The 21,062-nt window shown below is 42.2% G+C and overlaps 1 protein-coding gene across 9 annotated transcripts in view; it reads right to left on the bottom strand.

The window, feature by feature from the left end:
* ATE1 (arginyltransferase 1) overlaps window positions 1–18,611 on the bottom strand; it is a 171,364-nt gene extending 152,753 nt beyond the window's left edge. For 2 of the 9 annotated variants that reach the window (XR_003797048.1, XM_029245398.1), the window contains exons 1-2: window positions 2,773–3,200; window positions 484–547 (exon numbers count right to left, since the gene is read on the bottom strand). Coding sequence is in view for 8 of the 9 variants with exons in the window: in XM_029245398.1 (XP_029101231.1) it covers window positions 484–547; window positions 2,773–3,007 (299 nt within the window). In the remaining variant the exon portion in view is untranslated. Of the gene's footprint in view, window positions 1–483; window positions 548–2,772; window positions 3,201–3,254; window positions 3,602–14,426; window positions 14,514–18,053; window positions 18,116–18,215 lie in introns of those variants that run through there. The other 7 variants (XM_029245393.1, XM_029245397.1, XM_029245396.1 and 4 more) reach the window with 6 other exon arrangements.
* Window positions 18,612–21,062: the final 2,451 nt, after the last annotated feature.

The raw sequence follows: 21,062 nt of genomic DNA on the forward strand, positions 1-21,062 counted from the left end.
AATATCTCTACACACAAAATATAACAAAAATTTTCTTAAACCTCTTTCCAACAACAAGAAAACATTTTAAAGGCAAATAATATTTTTCAATTATAAGAAGAACCTGAGTAATTTCAGAAGTATCTTTGGGACTTCCCTGGTGGCACAGTGGTTAAGAATCCACCTGCCAAGGAAGGGGACACGGGTTCGAGCCCCGGTCTGGAAAGATCCCACATGCCGCGGAGCAATTAAGCCCGTGCACCACAACTACTGAAGGCCGCACACCTAGAGCCCATGCTCTGCGACAAGAGAAGCCACGGCAAGGAGAAGCCCGCGCACTGCAACGAAGACTAGACCCCGCTCACCGCAACTAGAGAAAGCCTACGTGCGGCAATGAAGACCCAACACAGCCATGAATGAATGAATGAATGAATGAATGAATGAATAGATAAATAAAAATTTTTTTTTTTTTTAAAGAAGTATTTTTGTATTAAGGACCTTTACCTTCGCCATCCTCGGTCTATGAGATCCTGATAATCCTGTACAGTCATGGAATGTGCCCACATGCCTGAAAAATAAGTGCCATGTTAATTACAGCAGGTGGAACTTTTTACTTTTTTAAATCCAAAGCATTATCTTTAAAATATGAAAACTGAAGCAAAAAAAAAAAAATCCAGCTCATATTGGAGAAATGAAAGTCTGCACATACTTCATACTTGTTAGTTTGACACAATACACAACACAAATGAAATACATGATGTATTTACCTAAAGTTTAAAAATCAAGCACACAAAGTGATCACATGCAATTCAGGATTAGTCAACAGTCTCTATGACATCATAAATTTAGGTCCTCACTGCAATCAAATTACATCACACCTTTAAGTCATAATAATATCCCCAATAATTTAATAACCTGGTCTCTTTAGAAGAATTAGAAAGCAAATGTTTTCTTGTGCATATAAATTCTCCTGATTTTTATTTGTTTACACCATAGTCTTACACACTGAACAGAAGTATACATACAGCAATATTCCTTTTAAGTATAAAAACTGAAAGTAATCCAAATGCCTAGGAACAGAAAATTGATTACAGGGACTATGATGTTATCAATATGATGAAATAATTATGCAACCATGAAAACAATGAAGACTATGAGAAAACACTGAATTAATGGTAAAGAAAAGTGAATTTTATTCTTGTGAACAGTAAACTGCATCAGCAGTATGTAAAGATAAAGATAGCTTTGATAGAGCAGGGCGTAATGAGAAAAGCACAGGCATGTGTACAACAGAAATGTCCAGAAGCCTGGTGGACACCCATTAACACCCAGTTACTCCATGAGGTACAATTTCCTCATCTGTAAAATAGGAATAGTAAAACCTACCTACCCAATAGGTGGGGTGCCCTATAGTAAAGATTATTATTAAAATCGAGATGACAGAAATTTACAGTTATCTAAGTGAAAGGGTTGAAAGTAGGTTTTTTCCACAGAACTTAGAGAACATCTATATTAATCGATTTTCTCTTACTAAAATTACTAGAAAAATAATTAAGGACCTAATATTAATTTTAGACATGTTTAATATAAAGTATTTGTTACACACATATTATAATCACAATACTAAGATTCTGAAAGCGAGAAGGGAAAAATCTCTAATACCCTAAGGCAACCACTGTCACCACTTGGGTTTTTCTCCTCCCACAGCTGTAACCGTGTCACATATGTTATTTGCATCCTGCTTGTGTTCTCCGTTTAACCCAAGACTCTGTTTTTTCACGTTAACTCATCTTCATCACCGTCACTAATGACTGCGTTATACTACACTCTACCCCCACTCACCCACAAGATGCACCTAATAAACACTTTTAATTAACGAGTAAACGGACACACCATAATCGCCCAAACCATTCCCCTACGGTAGGACATACATTTTTTTTAATACGGAAACCACCCCGATTTACATCTTCATAGACATCCCATTTTCCACAATGCTAGATTATTCTTTAAAATAAGTGTCTACTTTTGCCAAAACACGACACGGCAGGAAATAAACATGATGTTCTGTTTACAAACAAGAAATCTTCCGAAAGAAAACTGAATCATGGGGGGGGAAGGGTACTGTAGGCTGGCTTTGTCGTCGTCGTCATCGAGGTGGGTGGAGAAATGACGCGGCACCCAAACACCTGGTAAAATTTTCAAGCACCTCGGTACCAACAGGGCCCCTCGCCAGCAGCGACTACGGTCACTAGTTTCTTCTATATTCTTCCAGAGACATTTTATCCACGGATGTCCGCGCACGTGTGTTTTCCACACACACCGTTTTCTACACCAATAGCACCACCCGACCCTCACTGTCCTGCACCCCGCGTTTTGCCCTGACCCTCGGAGACACCCTCACAGCAGCATCAGAACTTACAGGTCAGCCCCCGTAACCGACCGCAGGCGTGCCACCAGGTACTTAACCGTCTCCTACTGACGATGGACACCTATTTCCACACTTGGCTACTGCGAGACAATAATTATTTCGCACGTCCGAGCACCTGTGCGAAGAATGAGCATCTAGAAGCTTCCCTGCTCAATCAAAGGTGAGGTCCGTTTTTAATTCCGAAAGCCACTGCACTCAGGGGGAGCCGCGTTCCGCCCTCGCTCCACGAGACAGCAGCCGGTCAGGGGCTGGGCGCGTCCCTCCAGCCAGTCGGCCCGGGGCGCCGCGACCCCCGAGGACACCGGCCCACCGCCGAGCCCCGAGGCCGCGGCGCCCTTCCCCGCCCGCCAGCCCGGCCCGCTTACCATTGGAGCGACTGCCCGACTCGTTCTTGCAATAGCCGCAGCGGTAGAAATCCTCGCCCTCGAAATATTCCACGATGCTGGGCGAAAGCGCGGCCCAGGAAGCCATGGCCCCGACCCTCCAAACGCTACGCGGCCCAGCCCAAAGCCCCCGCCACCCCACAATGCACCGCGCCGCCCGGGCGCCCACAGCCCGGCCCTCGCCCGAGCCCCTGGGCGCTGACGCCGCCCGCGCCATCTTAACCTAGGGCAGCAGCCTTCCGCTATTTCCGCTCCTTCTCCGAGAAGGACCGCCATCTTCGGTGAGGATGAGGCCAAGAGACAAAACGTGAAGGACAACGGTCTGGGAAGAAACGAGTGGGAAAGGAAAGCGGGAGGTGGGGAGCAGGGCCTGGGTGTTCCCTTGCGAGTGCCCGGACGCGGCGGGCGGTGCGGGGATTTGGACGTAAGGCGTCCGCACCAGCTCCATCGACCGGACCACTCACCGCAGGACGCCTTGCCCTCCTCGGAGTCGCAGTAGCCGCAGTAGTAGCCGACCTTGAGTCCCTTGTACTCCACTACCGAGGCCATGGCTGCCGCCAGGTCCACGCAGGCCGACCACGCCTCTCGGCGCCCCGGGGCCGACCTCTGCGGAGCGCTGGGGTCCGCGGCGGGGAGGAGTGGAGAGCGAGGCCCGGCGCGGTGCGTCGCAGCGCCGGGGGGCCCGGTCGGTATTGGGTGCGGGGGCCTCCCAGGATTAGTGGATCGTAGTCGTGCGCTCTGGCGCCGAGTTCGAGCCAACCCGTTTCGTTATTCCATCGCCAGTCCTTCCCACAACTGCGCGTTGATAGCCCTAATTTACAGATAAGGAGACTGAGGCACAGAGCTTGTGATCACCCTCTTTTTAGATCCTGCAGGTCTCAGTTCAAAAGTTACCATTTCAGGCCGTTCTAGCCAATTCTAGCTTCTTCCAAACCAGCAAGCACTCACTTAAATGTCCCGTAGGTTCGAGTACACATGCACACTGTGGATGGCAGGGTAAGTGAATTGAACACGTCACTCTTTTAAAGGAAACAAGTGTCAGAGCCAGTTGCTGCCTTGTGCCTAGTGCCACCATATCTTACGACTTTTTTTTTTGAAATTTATTTTTTTATACAGCAGGTTCTTATTAGTTATCCGTTTTATACATATTTGTGTATACATGTCCATCCCAATCTCCCAATTCATCCCACCGTCACCCCACCCCCGCGACTTTCCTAACTTTTAAAAAGAAGCTAGAAATCAGATTTTTTTTAGTACAGTTTTGAAATGTTACTTTAAAAGAATTTTTTTAATTGTACAGGCCAAACAACATTTATATAGGCTGAATTCAGCACATGAGCCTCCAATTTGCAACCACTATTTTAAAGGGGATTTCTTAAAGACTAACAGTCCTGGAGCAAAGTATAAAAATCAGTGAGTACCTCCAACAAGGTAATATTCCTTATTCTTTAATTCTGTATGCACAGATAATTTAAGCCTGTCTGTCCTTGTATTTTTTTCCCGTCAACAATAAAGTTGATTATCTTTTTATGTTAGTGAAATCATGTAACTTGGAGAAGCAGGTAAACTTTTGAAGTCAGTTTCAACATTCTTGACCCCAAGGTCCACTACGCTGGATATGTGCCTATTTAAGAGGTTTCTTGGTGGCAGAGTGACCTGTTATATCGCTAAGCATCACCTGTGCCTCACACAATGGGAAAGAACCTAAGGATAGCTATGTAGCATGCCGGAGGACCTTAGATTTATCCAGTTCCTCCAATCCTTAGATTTAAAGGCCCCTTACTAGATCTCAGTACCCATGTTCTTAAGACAGACCTCATCCGTTTTGTTCATTATAACAGATTTGACTATTTCTGGTGCTTTCCTGGACAACATAGGAAACAAAGGCCAGAGAAGCCAAATAATTTGCCTAAGATCACACAACTAGTAAGAGACAAATAGGCGGGGGTAAAGGTGATAAAAATAAAATTAATTGAAGAAGAAGAAAAGAGATCAACAAATACTAGGTTTGGACATGGGTAGGGCAGTAGTTCCTAATGTGTTTCTTTTGCTGAAGGTCAGGCACAAAGTTTTCATCTTCCAGGCCCAAATGAGAAAAGTAGTGCAAAGTTTCATTTAGTTTCCATCTTTGGGGGCCGGGGGGAGCTGGAAGAGGGCACTATTGGAACATCCTTTTATTTATGAAATTGCCAGTAATAGATAGTTGTCTTTGTTTTTAATTTTCATTCTTGACAAAATGCTGGCAACACTAGCATGTTTGGTTCCATTAACATAGTTATATAACTGAATGTGAAGTTGAGTTTGCAAAGCTTAAGAGTGAGATTCAGTCCTAGGCACTGATGATGTGAAGGACTCTGCATGGTGATAGGCCCCGTGATTCTTGAATTAAAGTGAAATGTGTTTCTCTTTCCTTCTGAAGAAAGTGTTGTGAGTAGATAGTAAGCTGGGGGGTGGTGGGGAGGGCAGTTAAATACAGAGAAGAGGGACACACTAGGAAAGAGCTGTGTTATGAGCAGAGGCAGGGAGGTAGATAGGAGCACCAGGGGTCTCAGGTACTGGTGGTGGTGGTAGAGTCCTAGGAGATGCTTTCCTCTGTGGGGCACTCACTGCCAAGAGACCTCAGATTAGACCCTTTCCCTCCACTGTCTAGACCTTTGCTCTCCAGTTTGGTAGCCACTAGCCACATGTGCCTACTGAGCACGTAAAATGTGAATAGTATGACAGGGAAACAACTTTTATTTAAATTTACTTGAATTCTTAAATTGAGGCAGTATAGACAGCAAGCAGGATAAATGCCAAAAAATCTGCATGTAGGCACATCATATTCAAACTGCAGAAAATCGAAGACAAACAAAAATCTTGAAAAAAAAGCCAGAGGGGGGAAAACCCTTAGCTATAGAGGAGCAAGGATCAGAGTTACGTCAGTCTTCTGGTTAGAAACCGTACAAGAAGAAAGGAAAGTGAAATATTTCAAGTATTGAAAGAAAAAAAAGACCAGCCTAGAATTCTGTATCCAGCAAAATTATCCTTCAAAAGTGAAAGAGAAGGCTTTCTCAGAGAAAACAAAAATGGAGGGAATTTGTCCTCACTAGACCTGATTTGCAAGAAACGTTAAGAAATTCTCCAGAAAGATAGAAAGTAATATACGTCAGAAACTCAGACCTACTTTATAAAAAGAGCATTATAAATGGAGGTAAAATCAAATTTTTCAAAATCTTAATTGACAGATAACAGATGGTTTAATAACAGCAACTTGTACAGGGTGCAAGTTTATGGATAAGTGAAATGAGTGAAGCAACGTTATAAGGGGTGGGAGGTAGGAAACTGGTATAAAGTACCCACACTGCCTGTAAAGTAGTTATTTGAAAAAGAATTTGGATTAGTTGTAAATGTATACTGCAAACTCAAGGGCAACCATTTAAAGAAGCAAAAAAAGTATAATTGCTATGCTAACAGAGGAGAAAAAAAATAGAATCATAAAATGCTTAATTAAAACCACAGAAGGCAGAATAAGAGTGGAAGACAAAAGAACAGAGCAAGAGCAACAAATTGAAGACAGTAACAAATATGGTAGATATTAATCCAATTATATCAGGGAGCACTTTAAACATCAATGGTCTAAATATACCAATTAAAAGACAGAGACTGGGCTTCCCTGATGGCTCAGTGGTTAAGAATCCGCCTGCCAATGCAGGGGACATGGGTTTGAGCCCTGCTCCGGGAAGATCCCACATGCCGCGGAGCAACTAAGCCCGTGCGCCACAACTACTGAGCCTGCGCTCTAGAGCCCACGAGCCACAACTACTGAGGCCTGTGCGCCTAGAGCCCATGCTCTGCAACAAGAGAAGCCACCACAGTGGGAAGCCCGTGCACCACAATGAAAGAGTAGCCCCCACTCACCGCAACTAGAGAAAGCCCGCGTGCAGCAACGAAGACCCAACACAGCCAAAAATTAATTTTTTTTAAAAGACTATCAGACTGGATTAAAAAATGAGACCCAACTATATGTTATCTACAGAAAAACCCACTTTAAATATAAAAACACAGATTAAAGGGAGGGAGAAAGATATATTGTGCTAACACTAATCCAAAGAAAGCTCGAGTAGGTACTTTAATTTCAGATAAAGTAAACTTTAGAGCAAGGAAAATTAGGGATGTAGAGGGAGCATTACATAATAATAAAGGGGTCAAGTACCCAAAAAGACATAACAGTCCTTAATGTGTGTGCACCTAACACTGTTCCAAAATGTGTGAGGCAAAAACTGATAGAACTGCAGGGAGAAATAGAAGAATCCACTATTATAGAGACTTGAGCACCCCTCTATCAGTAATTGACAGGTCCAACAGGCAGGATCATAACTGAACTGAAGACCATCAGTCAACTGGATATAACTGACATCTATAGAATACTTCATTCATCTGCAGCAGAATACCTGTTCTTCTCAAGCTTACGCAGAACATTTACCAAAACAGACCACATTCTGGACCATTAAAAAAGAAAGAAAGAAAAAAGAAAAGCCTTAACAAATTTAAAAGAATAGAAAGCATACAAACTATGCTGTCTGACCACAAAGGAATTAAACTAGAAATCAATAACAGAATGGTAGCTGGAGAAGTCCAAAATACCAGAGATTAAACAACACCCTTCTAAATAACACTTGGGTCAAGGAAGTTGCAAGAGAAATTTAGAAATATTTTGAACTAAATGAAAATGAAAATACAACTTAACAGAATTTGTGGGATGTAGCATGAGCCGTGCTTAGAGAGAAACTTACAGCATTGAATGCATATATTAGAATAATGACCTCAAATCAGTAATCTAAGCTTCTACCTCGGGAAATGAGAAAAAGAAGAGCAAATTAAACCCAAAATAAGCAGAAAAAAATTACAAAAATTAAAGCAAAAAGAATTACAAAAAGCAAAAATAAATGAAATTGAATATAGGAAATCAATCTAGAAAATCAATAAAACCAAAAGCTGGTTCTCTGAAAAGATAAAAAAAAGTGATGAACCTCTAGTGAAGCTAATTAAGAAAAAAAGAATACAAATTACCAGTATCAGAAATGAGAAAAGGACACCACTACTGCTCCCATGTACATTAAAAGAATAATAAAGGAATATTCTGAACAATTCTATGCTCATACCTATGATAATCTAGAGGAAATGGATCAATTCTTTGAAAGACAATCAACCAAAACACACAAGAAGAAATAGATAATCTCGATAGGCCTGTATCTAAAGAAATAGAATCAATAGTTAATGACCTTTGAAAACAGAAAGCATCAGGCCCAGATGTGTTCACTGGCGAATTCTACCAAGCATTTAAGGAAGAAATTACACCAACTCTACAGTTTCTCCCAGAAAATAGAATCAAAGGGATTTTTCTAAATCATTTTATGAGGCCAGCATTACCTTGATACCAAAACCAAACAAAGACATTACAAGAAAGGAAAACTATAGATCAATATCTCTAATGAACATAAATGTGAAAATCCTCAACAAAATACTAGTAAATGGAGTCCAACAATGTAAAAAGAATTATACACCACCACTAAGTAGGACTTATTCCAGGTATGCAAGGCTGGTTCAACATGACAAAAGCAGTTAATGTAATCCATCACATTACTAGGCTAAAAAAAGAAAAATCATGATAATAGCAATAGATACAGAAAAAGTCTTTGACAAAATCCAATACCCATTTATGACAATTAAAAAAAATTCAGGGGCTTCCCTGGTGGCGCAGTGGTTGAGGGTCCGCCTGCCGATGCAGGGAACACGGGTTCGTGCCCCGGTCCGGGAGGATCCCACATGCCGCGGAGCGGCTGGGCCCGTGGGCCATGGCCGCTGGGCCTGCGCGGCCGGAGCCTGTGCTCCGCAACGGGAGAGGCCACAAACAGTGAGAGGCCCGCATACCGCAAACAAAACAAAACAAAAAAAAATGAAGTGTTATTTTCTATAATAAAGATCATTAAAAAAAAAAATTCAGCAAACTAGGAATATAGAGGAACTTCCTCAACTTGGTAAAGAACATTTACAAACATCATTCTTAATGGTGAAAAATTATATGATTTCTCAATAAGATCAGGAACAAAGCAAGGATGCCACCTCTCACCACTCCTATTAAACATCATACCAGATGTCCTAGCTAATGCAATAAACAAGGAATAAAAGGCACACCCATTGGGAAGGAAGAAATAAAGCTTTCTTTCTTCACAAATGACATGATTAGCCAAATGGAAAATCCCAGAGAATCAACAACAACAAAAATCTGGAACTAAGAACCAATAATAGCAAGGTTGCAGGATACAAGGTTAATATATAAGAGTAAATTGCTTTCCTATATACAAGACATTAATGAGTGGAATTTGAGAGTAAAAACAATACCATTTACATTAGCACCAGAAAAAAAAAAAACAAGAAATACTTGTGTATAAATCTAACAAAATATGTACATGATCTGTATGAGGAAAACTATAAACCTGAGATGAAAGAAATCAAAGATCTAAATAAGTGGAGAGGTGATCCATCTTCATTGGTAGGAAGATGAATACTGTTAAGATGTCATTTCTTCCCAACTCGATCTTTAGATTCATTCTAATCCCAGTCAAAATCCTAGCAAGTTATTTTGTGAATATTGAAAAACCGATTCCAAAATTCATATGGAGAGGCAAAAGAGTCAATAACCAAAACAGTGTTAAAGGAGAACAAAGTTGGAGGACTGACACTACCAGCCTTTAAGAATTACTACAAAGCTACAGTAATCAAGACAGTGTGGTACTGGTGAAAGAATGGACAAATAGATCACTGGAACAGAGTAGAAAGCCCAGAAGTAGACACAGTTATATATAGTCAACTGATCTTTGACAAGGAAGCAAAGGGAATTCAATGTAAGGATAGTCTTAACAAATGGTGCTGGAACAACTGGGCACCCACCTGCAGTAAATAATTCAAAATGGAGCATAAGCCTAAATGTAAAACACAAAACTAAAAACTCCTGGAAGATAACTTAGAAAATCTAAGTGACCTTGGGTTTAGCAATGACTTTTTAGATGGAGCACTAAAAGCATGATCCATGAAAGAGGAAATGAAGTCATGCTTCATTAAAATTAAAAATGTTTGCTCTGCAAAAGACACTGTTAAAAGAATGAAAAGATGAGCCACAGACTGGTAGAAAATCTTAGCAAAACATCTGATAAAGGAATGGTATCTAAAACATACAGAGAACTCTTAAAATTCTCAGCAATAAGAAAACAAGCAACCCAATTAAAAATGGGCAGAAGATCTGGACAGATACCTCCCAAAGAAGATAAACAAATGGCAAATAAGTATATGAAAATATGCTCATCATGTCACATTAGCAAATTGCAAATTAAAACAATAATAAAATACCATTATGCACCTATTAGAATGGCTAAAATTCAGAACGCTGACAACACCAAATAGGAGTGAGGATGTGGAGCTACAGGAACTCTCTCTCATTCATTGCTGGTGGGGATGCAAAATGTACAGCCACTTTGGAAGACAGTTTGGCAGTTTCTTACCAAACTAAACATACTCTTTACCATATGATCCAGTAATCGTTCTCCTTGGTATATACCCAAATGAGTTGAAAACTTATGTCCACACAAAAACCTACACACGAATGTTTATAGTAGCTTTATTCATATTTGCCAAAACTTGGAAGAAACCAAGATGTCCTTCAGTATGTGAATGGATAAACTAATGGCTGTGCACCCATACAATAGAATATTATTCAACAATAAGAAGAAATGAGCTATTAAGCCATGAAAAGGCATAGAGGAACATTAAAGGCATACTGCTGAGTGAAATAAATCAATCTGAAAAAGCCTTTACAGTATTAAAAAAAGCCCTATTGTATGATTCCAACTATATGACATTCTGGAAATGGCAAAACTATGGAGACAGTAAAAAGATGAGTGGTTGCCAGGGCTTTAGGGCAGTGATACAATTCTGTATGATGTACTAATTATGGGCACTTGTCATTATACATTTGTCAAAATCCATGGAATGTACAACACAAAAAGTGAACCTTAATGTAAACTATGGACTTTGGTTAATGATAGTGTATCAGTATTGATTCATATATATACCACACTAATACAAGATATAAATAACAGGGGGAACTTGGAGGAAAAGAGTACTCTTTGATCAATATTTCTGTAAAACTACAGCTGCTCTAAAAAAAAACTGTTACTTTAAAAAACAGCAGTGTAAAGCTTTTAAAATTGATTAAGTGTAGAAATGTAATATTTTGTACATATATCCTGGATAAAGTTTATCCTGACATCCTGATAAATACATATCACAAAAATTAACCTCATCTGTTTCTTTACTTTTTAAAATGTGGCTCCTAGATGGCTTTAAATTATATCTCTGACTGACATTCTATTTTTGTTGAACAGTGCTTCCTCACTGGACCAACTCAATTCTCTACTTTTCTCTGCTTCTAGTCCCTACAGTTTCAGGATCTTTTCTCTAGTGCCACTTCTTCTTAAGCACTTTCCTGTTAACAAAATTTCATAGTTCTCTATTTGTTTTGGGAAATCATCAAAATTCCTCCACGTCATATTCTGGCTACTGCGTTCCTCACCACAGACTGTGCTCTATATTCTGGCCCACAGCATCCATCTTGTACTCTGCCTGTGCAACCTCCTCTAGTTAACCACTCTGATTGACTCACCCCTTGCTTGGCTGGTCTCAGGAGTGTCTTCCATTTTTGCCACTGCTCAAAATGTGCTCCCCAAAAAGCCCTCCTTGCTGCACCCCATCTCATGCTAATGACTCCTGCCCTTAAGCATCCCATTTATACCACTACATCATGCGTGTGCTCTTGCATACATTTCTTGCCTCCCTAATTGGACTGTAAAGTCTACAAAGGTAAGGACTGTGTTTCTACTTCTCCGGTATTCCAAGGTTAGGTGGTATGGCAGGTGCTTAGGACTACAGACTTTGAGTTTAGACATCTACTTTCAAGTTTCAGTCTCCCACTTGGCTGCTGTGTGGCCTTGAACACATTTCTTACCTCTCTTAGCCACCATTTCCTCTCCTGGAAAATGGGGAGAATAATAACATTACCTCAAGGGTGTGGTTGGAATGTCCATATTTTATGTTCAGATACTGTCAGAGGCACTTTTATTTAGTTTGTTTTCAAACTCCTGCAAAATGGAGACAGCAGGCAAGGTGCTGCTTCCAGTGCCAGCAGTTAATCTGTGATTATACTGTGAAGATTATTTCAAGCTCAGTGACGTGAGAAGTGGTTTCACAATCATTTCAGTTCAGAAAGCACCATCATCTCCTCCTCCAGCTAGGACTTCTCATAACTATTTAAACATATTTCGTGGTTTTTGACAAAGGGTTAAAATTCAGGTATATAAGAAGATACTTGTTAGCAAAGTGTCCTTTTTATATTTGTCGTGGAGAAACACAACTCAAGCCATCTTTGCTTATGTTTGGGCTAAGTGTAGTCTTGCTCAGCGTTTGTTTCAGCCTAATTGGCTATCAGAGGTTTTTGTTTATCTCCCTGGCTTATATTCTTTATCCCCCCAGTTTCTCTTATCAGGAAAGAGAAACTTTACAGCATAGTACTCAAAAGTACTTTCAGGTCCACATGATTGTCTTTGTGTGTTTTAATTAAGCTGATTCCTTACTTAAAGAGAGGCTCACATTAAGAATTGCATAGTTTTCTTTATCAAAAAAAAAAAGAGGCTTTCTATTCTGTTTTCATGGGACGATAAATAAGACATTGACTTTTAGTCCTTCACATAGTGCCTGGCTCATAGTCAGTGACTATTAGGAATGTGTGGTAGTATGATGCTGTCAGGTCCCAGGTGTTACAAACATTTTGGCGGAATTAATATCACGTAGGTTTCACGTCTGAGCAGCATGACTTCTGATCAGTTTTAAAATGGTATCTTGTTTGGTTTGGGAAGCACCTGATATTAAAATGTAGACTGAAGGGGTGGGATAGGGAGGGTGAGAGGGGGGGTTAGAGGGAGGGGATATAGGGATATATTGTGTGCATATGGCTGATTCACATAGTCGTACAACAGAAGCTAGCACAGCACTGTGAAGCAATTATACTCCAATAAAGATGTATTAAAAAAAAGAAAATTCAGTGCTTTGGTATGAAAATAGAAACCACTGTCATGACTTGATGTTTGAAATTCTTTGATTTTTTTTTTTAAGCATAAAATACCCATATTTACTTCTATAACTCATCTATTTCTGAATTTGAGTTTGGGGCTACGGTTTCAAGCTCGTCTCCACAAGCAGCACATTTTGGAAGGGGTAGATTTTATTCCTACTAAATAAGCCAGGTTGTAATTAATCACTGTATTTTCTCCTTTTCACATTTTTTTAAAGAACTAGAAACATCATAGTGGGCTATGTGAGGACTTTGTTCGAACGGATGCTGCTCACATGTATGGTGAACAGGGTTTCCTGATGTGAATACGCAGTCATTTTCATTAATGTGATTTCAACATTGGTGTATTTTTTGCTTAATGACCAGTTATGAACATAATTATATAGTATAGGACTAGAAGTATACTAAACAGTATCAAAGCTCAAAACTTCATAGCAGGAGCAGTATTTAGGTGAGTGACACGCCAGCTAAGTAATGATGAGACCCCACGACTGGGCCACCTGCACGCTTGTCCGGCCTCCTGCCACTACCGCGTGTGTGTGTGCAGGACCCACTCCAGGGTTCTCCACCGATTCCAGGGTTCCATTTCCATGGAAGATACACAATATATATCCCAAAAAGAAAAAAAAAGGATGCTCCCGTTGCCTTGGAAGATGCTCTCTCTAACTGCACTTTAGCCGGGACACCTGTGCGTGTGAAGCACAGGCCCTTCTGCTCTCTGTCTGCAGCCGTTTAGCACAGATCACGCTGAAGCTCATTCCCTGCCAGCCAGAAGATGTCTTCACCTACGACCTCCCAGTAGTCTCAATCTAGGATAGTGATGACACATACAGAAAAGCTTGTGACTACTTCTGGTTGCCCTAGAAATCAAACCAAGGCATCCTGAAGGATCAACAGTAGGTAGCTGAAAGACTGAAAGAGGGCCAGAGACTTTAATGGCTGGAAAACAGGACTTGGCAGAATAGAGGATGAGAGATGAGAGCTGGGAGAGCAGCTTAGGAGAGCACGTGCTGAGAGGAAGAGAGTGAAGGGCAGAGATGTGCTTTGTGAAACTGGCCATTGATAGGGCCATGGCTGGAACAGAAGACACCAGAGGTAAACAGCATGGGGCCCTAAGAGTCGCGGAAGTGGCCAAAGGTGCTCCGAGGAGAAGGGGCAGTGGGGGGCTGCGGAAGGATCAACCGGCAGTGCAGATCCCACCCTCACACCCGCCTTTGGTGACAGACTCAGAACGGCTGGATCTGAGTGCAGAAGAGCAGTAGGTATTACTGTCCTTACATTTTGAGTAAAGGCAGGAGAAGATTCACCTATCTGGGAATGGGTGTAGCACAGGAAAGAAAATTATGTACTCTGGAGTCACACAGGCACACACCCTGCCTCTGAAACCAACCCATGGGACCTTTAGCAAGTCACTGATCCTCTCCTGACCTCAGTCCACTTTGCTGTGAAATGGGGGATAACAAGTACTTACCCCATACGGCTGTTGGAAGATTAAGTAAAAGAGTCCATTTGAGTTCTTAGGGCAACGCCTAGAGTATGGTAAACTCTATAAATGTTGCTGTGGAAATAATATAAGAATTGCTTAGGAAAGAAAAATATGAAAGCAGAAATATGAGTCTTTGAGAAATTAACTTTACCTAAACAGCAAATATAGTTTTGTTTTTTTCTAGTTCCATGTTATAAAATCCCTCCCTTTTGCTAAGTCAGAGCAACAATATTTATGACCCAGATGGCTAATCAGAGAACCTATCTGCTAACTGAGCGGGCTAAGAGATGAGGTCTTGAGGATGCCTACATGTGATTGTGCTCTGTCTTAAGTGATAAATATCTCTGCTTTATTCTTCTGCATAAAATTAAGAAAAAAAACCCACAACTCTTTCTTGCTGTCACATTGTTTTATTATCTATCTAAAATGTAAACCTTTCACAAGAATCATGAAACATGTTATAGTTAGATAGCTATTATTGGAAATTAATGATAGCTTATCAATTATATTTATCGTTAATCACCTTATGCATAACTGAACTTAAAATGGACTTACCAACTCTGGAATCTCAAATTTCTCATCAAAGGTAAGTTCTTTTTTCTACCGTGGTGTGTGGAATTTGAAATAGCAACTCAGCCTCCCCTCTCCAGTGTTAAAATGAATGTACTGAGGACAGCCTCAACCTCAGACACATTTGTGTTTGGCTCTTTGTTTATGCTTTTATCAGAGAGCACTCCTTCCTTGGTTCAAGGAAAGATAGAAGAAGTTAAACATATTGTGGAGGCCTGCCTATTGAAGCACAGAAATGCCTTTTGCTACATAATGAAAAGTGAGTCTCAAATCAACTCCCATTACCATTCATACCAGAGCATGTTTCCCAAAACCTTTCTCCAAATCTTTGTATAATTTCTCTTTTTGCTCTTCTAGATTGGCCTGGGCCAAAAATACTCAAGACCCTCGGTTTGCAGTAGGTTCCCAGTCCCCATGAGAAAAGAAGATTAAGGTGAGGAAATACATTTACCATGAACTCTGGAGCCAGTAATAGAATCATAAAAATTTATCACCAAGTTAAAAAGGGCCCAGGTATTTCAAGGGAGCATGCTTTGCTTGTACTGTTTGGTTCATTGAGCAACAGTGGTGCTGACTGGACAGCACTGAACAAAATAAACACCCACAACCTCCTAGGGCTTAGTCTAGTGAGGGATGTGGACATTAAATAGTTACCACAGATTGTGAGAAGTGTCATGAAAAGATGGGATTTTATTTGAATGAGTACGTAGAAGGTCTGAAGAAGTGACACAGGCTAAAACCTAAAAACCATTGTCAGGGGCTTCCCTGGTGGCGCAGTGGTTGAGAGTCCACCTGCCAATGTGGGGGACGCGGGTTCGTGCCCCGGTCCAGGAGGATCCCAAATGCCGCGGAGCGGCTGGGCCCATGAGCCATGGCCGCTGAGCCTGCGCGTCCGGAGCCTGTGCTCCGCAACGGGAGAGGCCACAACAGTGAGAGGCTCGCGTACCGCAAAAGAAAAGAGAAAAAAAAAAACCCTAGTCAGAGCTGCTATATTATGTGTTTGGGAGTATATAAAGGAAGAACATGTGAAAATGCTCAGACAGGAAAAGTCAGCGTGGCTGCAGCAGAAGGAGCAGTCGGCTTGAGAAGCTTGTTTGGAGATGCAGTCAGGAACCAGCTTATGGCTGCCATACTGGAATTGGGGATTTTCTCCCAAAAGCAATAAGACGCTATCCCAGGTTTCTATGCAGGAAAGCGATGTGCCCAGATTTATGGAATACAGAGATCACTCTGGCTGCTGTATGTGTGATCGGTCTGATGGGGCTGGGGACAGGGGGAGAAAAGTGTGGATTCAGGGAAGCTAGTTACAGGCTGCTACCATGGGGCAGGGGGGTGCGTTTTGAACTGAGAAGTGACAGGACTGAGAAGGGGGGAACGGAAGGAAGCGCTCTGGAGGACGAGTCGAGCAGGGATGCCAAGCAGGCAGCCGAAGCTGAGGCGAGCACAGGGCAGCCTGTGTGCCCGGCTGGCTCGCTCATCCCTGACTCCCACTCCAAACCGGTGCCTGACACACAGCACTTCACTTCCTGAATGATCAGGACTGTCCTCGTCCAAGAAAGCCTGAGTGTGACTGTGCTCTATCTTAAGTGACAGTTTCTCTGCTGCATCTTCCTACATTACATTTAAAAGGCAACCAGCAAAGCCGGTGGAGGGGGTGGCCATGAGGCAGGAAGAGAATGAGGGGCTATTCAGTTACTCGCGGACATTCAGCTAATGGCTGGAAGAGTGCAGGGGGTCCAAGATAGCCTTAGTCACATGCCCTTGGCTATAGCCTGAAAGCCAGAAGAAAGAAAGGTATTTCACAGAGGAGAGAGTGGTCACCACTGTAGAATGCTGCTGGGAAGTCAAGTATGACAGGGACAGAAACGAGATGACTCGTGACCTAGATGAGAGCAGTCTCAGACAAGTGATGGGGGTGAAAGCCGAACTGAAGAGGATTGAGGGAAAACGTGAGGCAAGAAAGTGGAGAGGCAACTGCTTCAAGTTACGCTGTGAAGGGGAGTAAAAAAGGGGATGTGCAGTAAAGGAAGAGTTTTCCTTTTTTGTTTGAAGATGATATATACTGAAGTGTATTTTTATGCTGATGGAGCAATCCAGCAGGCGGGAAATTTTGAAGCAGGAAAGGGAATCTGATCATGGTAAATTGAAGTTCTTGAAGTTCCACGAGCACAGGTGGAAGAACTGGCTTTTGATGGGCCAAGGGGCATTGTTTCCACCGTAAAGGCAGGAGGGCAGAGTACAGGATAGATGCACGGGGTTGTTCCTGCAGTGGGAAGAGGACGGTGTTCCTGAGGGGCTGCTTCTGTTTTTACAAGGATGTCTAAGGCACAGTCTTCAACTAGGAGGGAATGCAGGGGGAGGAGAGGGGAAGAGGCTTGAAGAGGAAGACATGAAACAATTACGAGACCCTAGCTGGGACGTGGTGTAAGAGTGCCCTGCAGGGCTAACAGCCACTTGAGATCTGTGCCATGGACTATATATACAATAAAGGACAACCAGATACGGAAACATGTATACCGAGCCGAACAAGCCAGAGGCCTCAGAGACCACAAGTGTCACTACACCCCCAAGGAATCTCAAATGAAATCCCTTCCCCCAAAGTATTAACACTGGAGAAGAATGAAAACACCGAAAATATCCAGAAAACACACAAAACTAAGACCAAAAAGCACAGGGTGGCCTGGGCAAAGAAACAAAGGGACATCAAGATCGAATGACTTGAGGGAGAGAACTCACAGAGCAAAGCAATGGTCGATGAGGTGCTCAGAAACTCTACGCAAGCTCCCACTTTCCTGAAATCTCAAGTGGAGAAAGAGGAAGTAAAACAATTTGAATGGGTCACAGCCTATCCAACTGTCCAGCCTTACCAGGAAGCACTTATGGAAGTGACTATTCTGATGGAAAAGTCAAAAAAAGAAGATAAAATTGCAAAACCACTCCGAAGAGAGCTCTTGAGTATACCACCATTTTTGAGAAGTCAACTAGAAAAACAGAAAGTTTAAATTATTTTCTAGATTGTATTTCTTTTTTAGGCTAGCATACCTTCATAGATGTCGGTGCAGTAAAATCCTATATCACCTAATGTTGTTTCTAAGTGCATCACACTGAAAAAAAAAAAAAAAAAAGTTAAACCACAAGCACAGCATTCCCAAGGCTTTCAGCTATCTCTATAACTAACCTAAAACCACCACCATTTCATTTTACCTTACAATTCTGTAGGGATTCAGGCAGAGCTCAGCTGAACAATTTTTCTGCCCCATGCAGCACCACTGGAAATGCTTGGGAACATTCAGGTGATGGCTTGGCAGGGATGGCTAGGAGGCTTGAGCCTAGCTGGTCCTTCGCCTTGTCTCCCCTCTCTAGGTAGTTTCAGGGCCACGTGGTAGTTGGACTTATTACATGGCGACTCAGGGATCTGGGAGGCCTATCAGATGCTCACTTCTGCTGTATTCCACTGATCAAAGAAGCCACCCAAGATCAGCCCACATTCAAGGGGAGAGAAACAGACTCTTTCTCTCAAAAAAACTTGGGGCTGGGCTTCCCTGGTGGTGCCGTGGTTGAGAATCCACCTGCCAATGCAGGGGACACAGCTTCGATCTCTGGTCCGGGAAGATCCCACATGCCGCGGAGCAACTAAGCCCGTGCGCCACAACTACTGAGCCCATGTGCCACGACTACTGAAGCCCATGCGCCTAGAGCCCATGCTCCGCAACAAGAGAAGCCACAATGAGAAGCCCATGCACCACAATAAAGAGTAGCCCCCGCTCTCTGCAACTAGAGAAAGCCCGCGTGCAGCAACAAAGACCCAGCGCAGCCAAAAATAAATAAATAAAAATTTTTTTAAAAAAAACAAAAAACTTGGGGCTGTGTTTTAATCTACCACTCCAAGCCTCTGAAAACTCTTTATCACACACCTCTATCCTACCTTATGCTTTTCATTGTTCTTTTATGTGAACACTGCTCATAAGAACAAATACTGTTATACAAAGAAACCTGCAGTTCCACAGCTTGTGAATTATCTTGACTAAAGAGCCCTGGCTCCCCCTCTATAAATATAGACAGACAGTGTAAAAGCCTGTCACAGTTATTATGCAGACAACACATTGTCTTGTATTCTCCAATGTACCTAAAATTTAATGGGATATCATGTACCTAGGCCTAAGCCCTAGCCCTGCCAGAGATCCAAGACTCTAGGACGTAGCCCCTTAGAGGGCTTACAATCTACTGGGGGAAGAGAACAATAGAAGAAGTAAAACAAAGCTATGTCCAATTCCGTAGTATGAAAAGCTACACTGAGAATATGGCCTAGAGAGTAGAGTAGCAGCAATTTATGGGGGACGTGGGGGCCTGAGAATGCATTTTGGAAAATACGTCCTCGGGCAGGCTGAGCAGTTAGGAGAAACTCAACGTCAATGCCTACCTCCTGCCGGCCACCGTCGGCACAAAAATGGGGCACAGACTTATTTCAGTTCCAGTGGGGGAACTCCACTGCAAACAGACAGGGTGAGGAGCACCGAATAACTGATGTCAGCACGAGGTGCTGTTAGAACACAACGCTCTGCAGGAAGAGGCTTTGGGGATGTTACGTGCGTTTGGTCTTTAAGAGAGAACATACCAGTTTTTTTTTTTTTCCTTTCTATTCAGACATTTAAAGAAGTAAAAGTGGCCCATAATCTCCCTGTCCAAATAACTTCTGTTGATAATTTTTTTAAATAATGAAAAAGTACATGGTTAGAAAACTTAATTACAGAAAGGTACAAAATGCAAAGGAACAGCTTTGCCTCCTTGGTTTGCAGAAGGTAACCACTTTTAAGTTTCTTAATGACGAGAGTTTGAAACAAGTAGAAAGCAGATGAATGAAAAATCAGCTCTAAACACACATGCTCGAAAAATCCAAATGTTAAAACCACATGCTGTGTGATTCCATTTATATGAAATGTCCAGAATAGGCAAATTTAAAGACAGAGACAGACACATTTATAGACGCAGTGCAGGTTAGGGGTCGGTTAGGCTGAGGGGCTGGAGGCTGGATGGAGAGGGGCGAGTGACTGCTACGGGTCCAAGGCTGGGGGGACAAAGATGTTCTAAAACCAGATTGTGGTGATGGCTGCACAAGCCCGTGAACAGACTAAAAAACAATGAATTAATTATACACTTTAAATGGGTGAATAGCATAGTATGTAAAGTATATCTCAGTAGAGCTGTTTAACCAAAATGAAAGCAAGGGCTAGAGTACAGAGAGAAGGAAGTGAGCCTGGAAATGTAGGCAAAAGGCCTGATCCTGCGAGGCTTTGAACATCACCGAAGAGCTCAGGGTTTCAAATCTTGAAGGCAGTGGGGAGATGGCTGAGAAACTGACAAGTGGTTTTGAAGATATGGAAGCGATCTGAAGGACAGACAGGAAGTGGGGGACACAGAGGCTAGTCTGTGGCAGCAAGGGACCAGACAGGCATTAGTGACCGCTTAAGGTAGAGACTGTGGCATTAAAAGAGAAAAGAAATCCTAGGTTTCTCTCTGAGAAAATAAGGTAGTAAAAGTACCCATACGGCAATTACAGGGAAAACAAATTTGGGGGCTGTTTTATACGTATGTCTAAAACAGCCCCCACACATGCTGTCCAATAAGCCATTGGTTACGTGCATCTGTAGCTTTGCAGAGAAGTTTAGTCAGATAAATTTTAGGGAATGTCCAGGATACAGATATAAATCATGAGAGGTGGTGGAAGGGGAACCAGGGAAAGCATCAGACATAAGGATGTACAGTTTTCAAAAAGTAAATTTTCAAGTGTTAAATGCACAGCATTTATCCATTGGATTTAACAATTTGGAAAGGAAATCACCAATAAAGAGCCTTGGTAGGATGGTGGGAAAGGAGGTGCTACACAGCATGGTGTGAGGACTGACAGGAGGAGGCAGCAAGTGATGGTTAATTTAAAAGGAGACAGGACAGTAACTTGAGAAGGGTCACAGTAATTTTTTTAAGATGAGAGGTGAGCGCGGTTGAAGGGAAAGTGCTAGATGCAGTGAAGGAATGACTGACAGCAGAGATCCC

The sequence above is a fragment of the Monodon monoceros genome, unplaced genomic scaffold (assembly GCF_005190385.1).
Source record: "Monodon monoceros isolate NGI ecotype Baffin Bay Population unplaced genomic scaffold, NGI_Narwhal_1 Super_Scaffold_4, whole genome shotgun sequence".
In the NCBI taxonomy this organism is placed as follows: Eukaryota; Metazoa; Chordata; class Mammalia; order Artiodactyla; family Monodontidae; genus Monodon; species Monodon monoceros.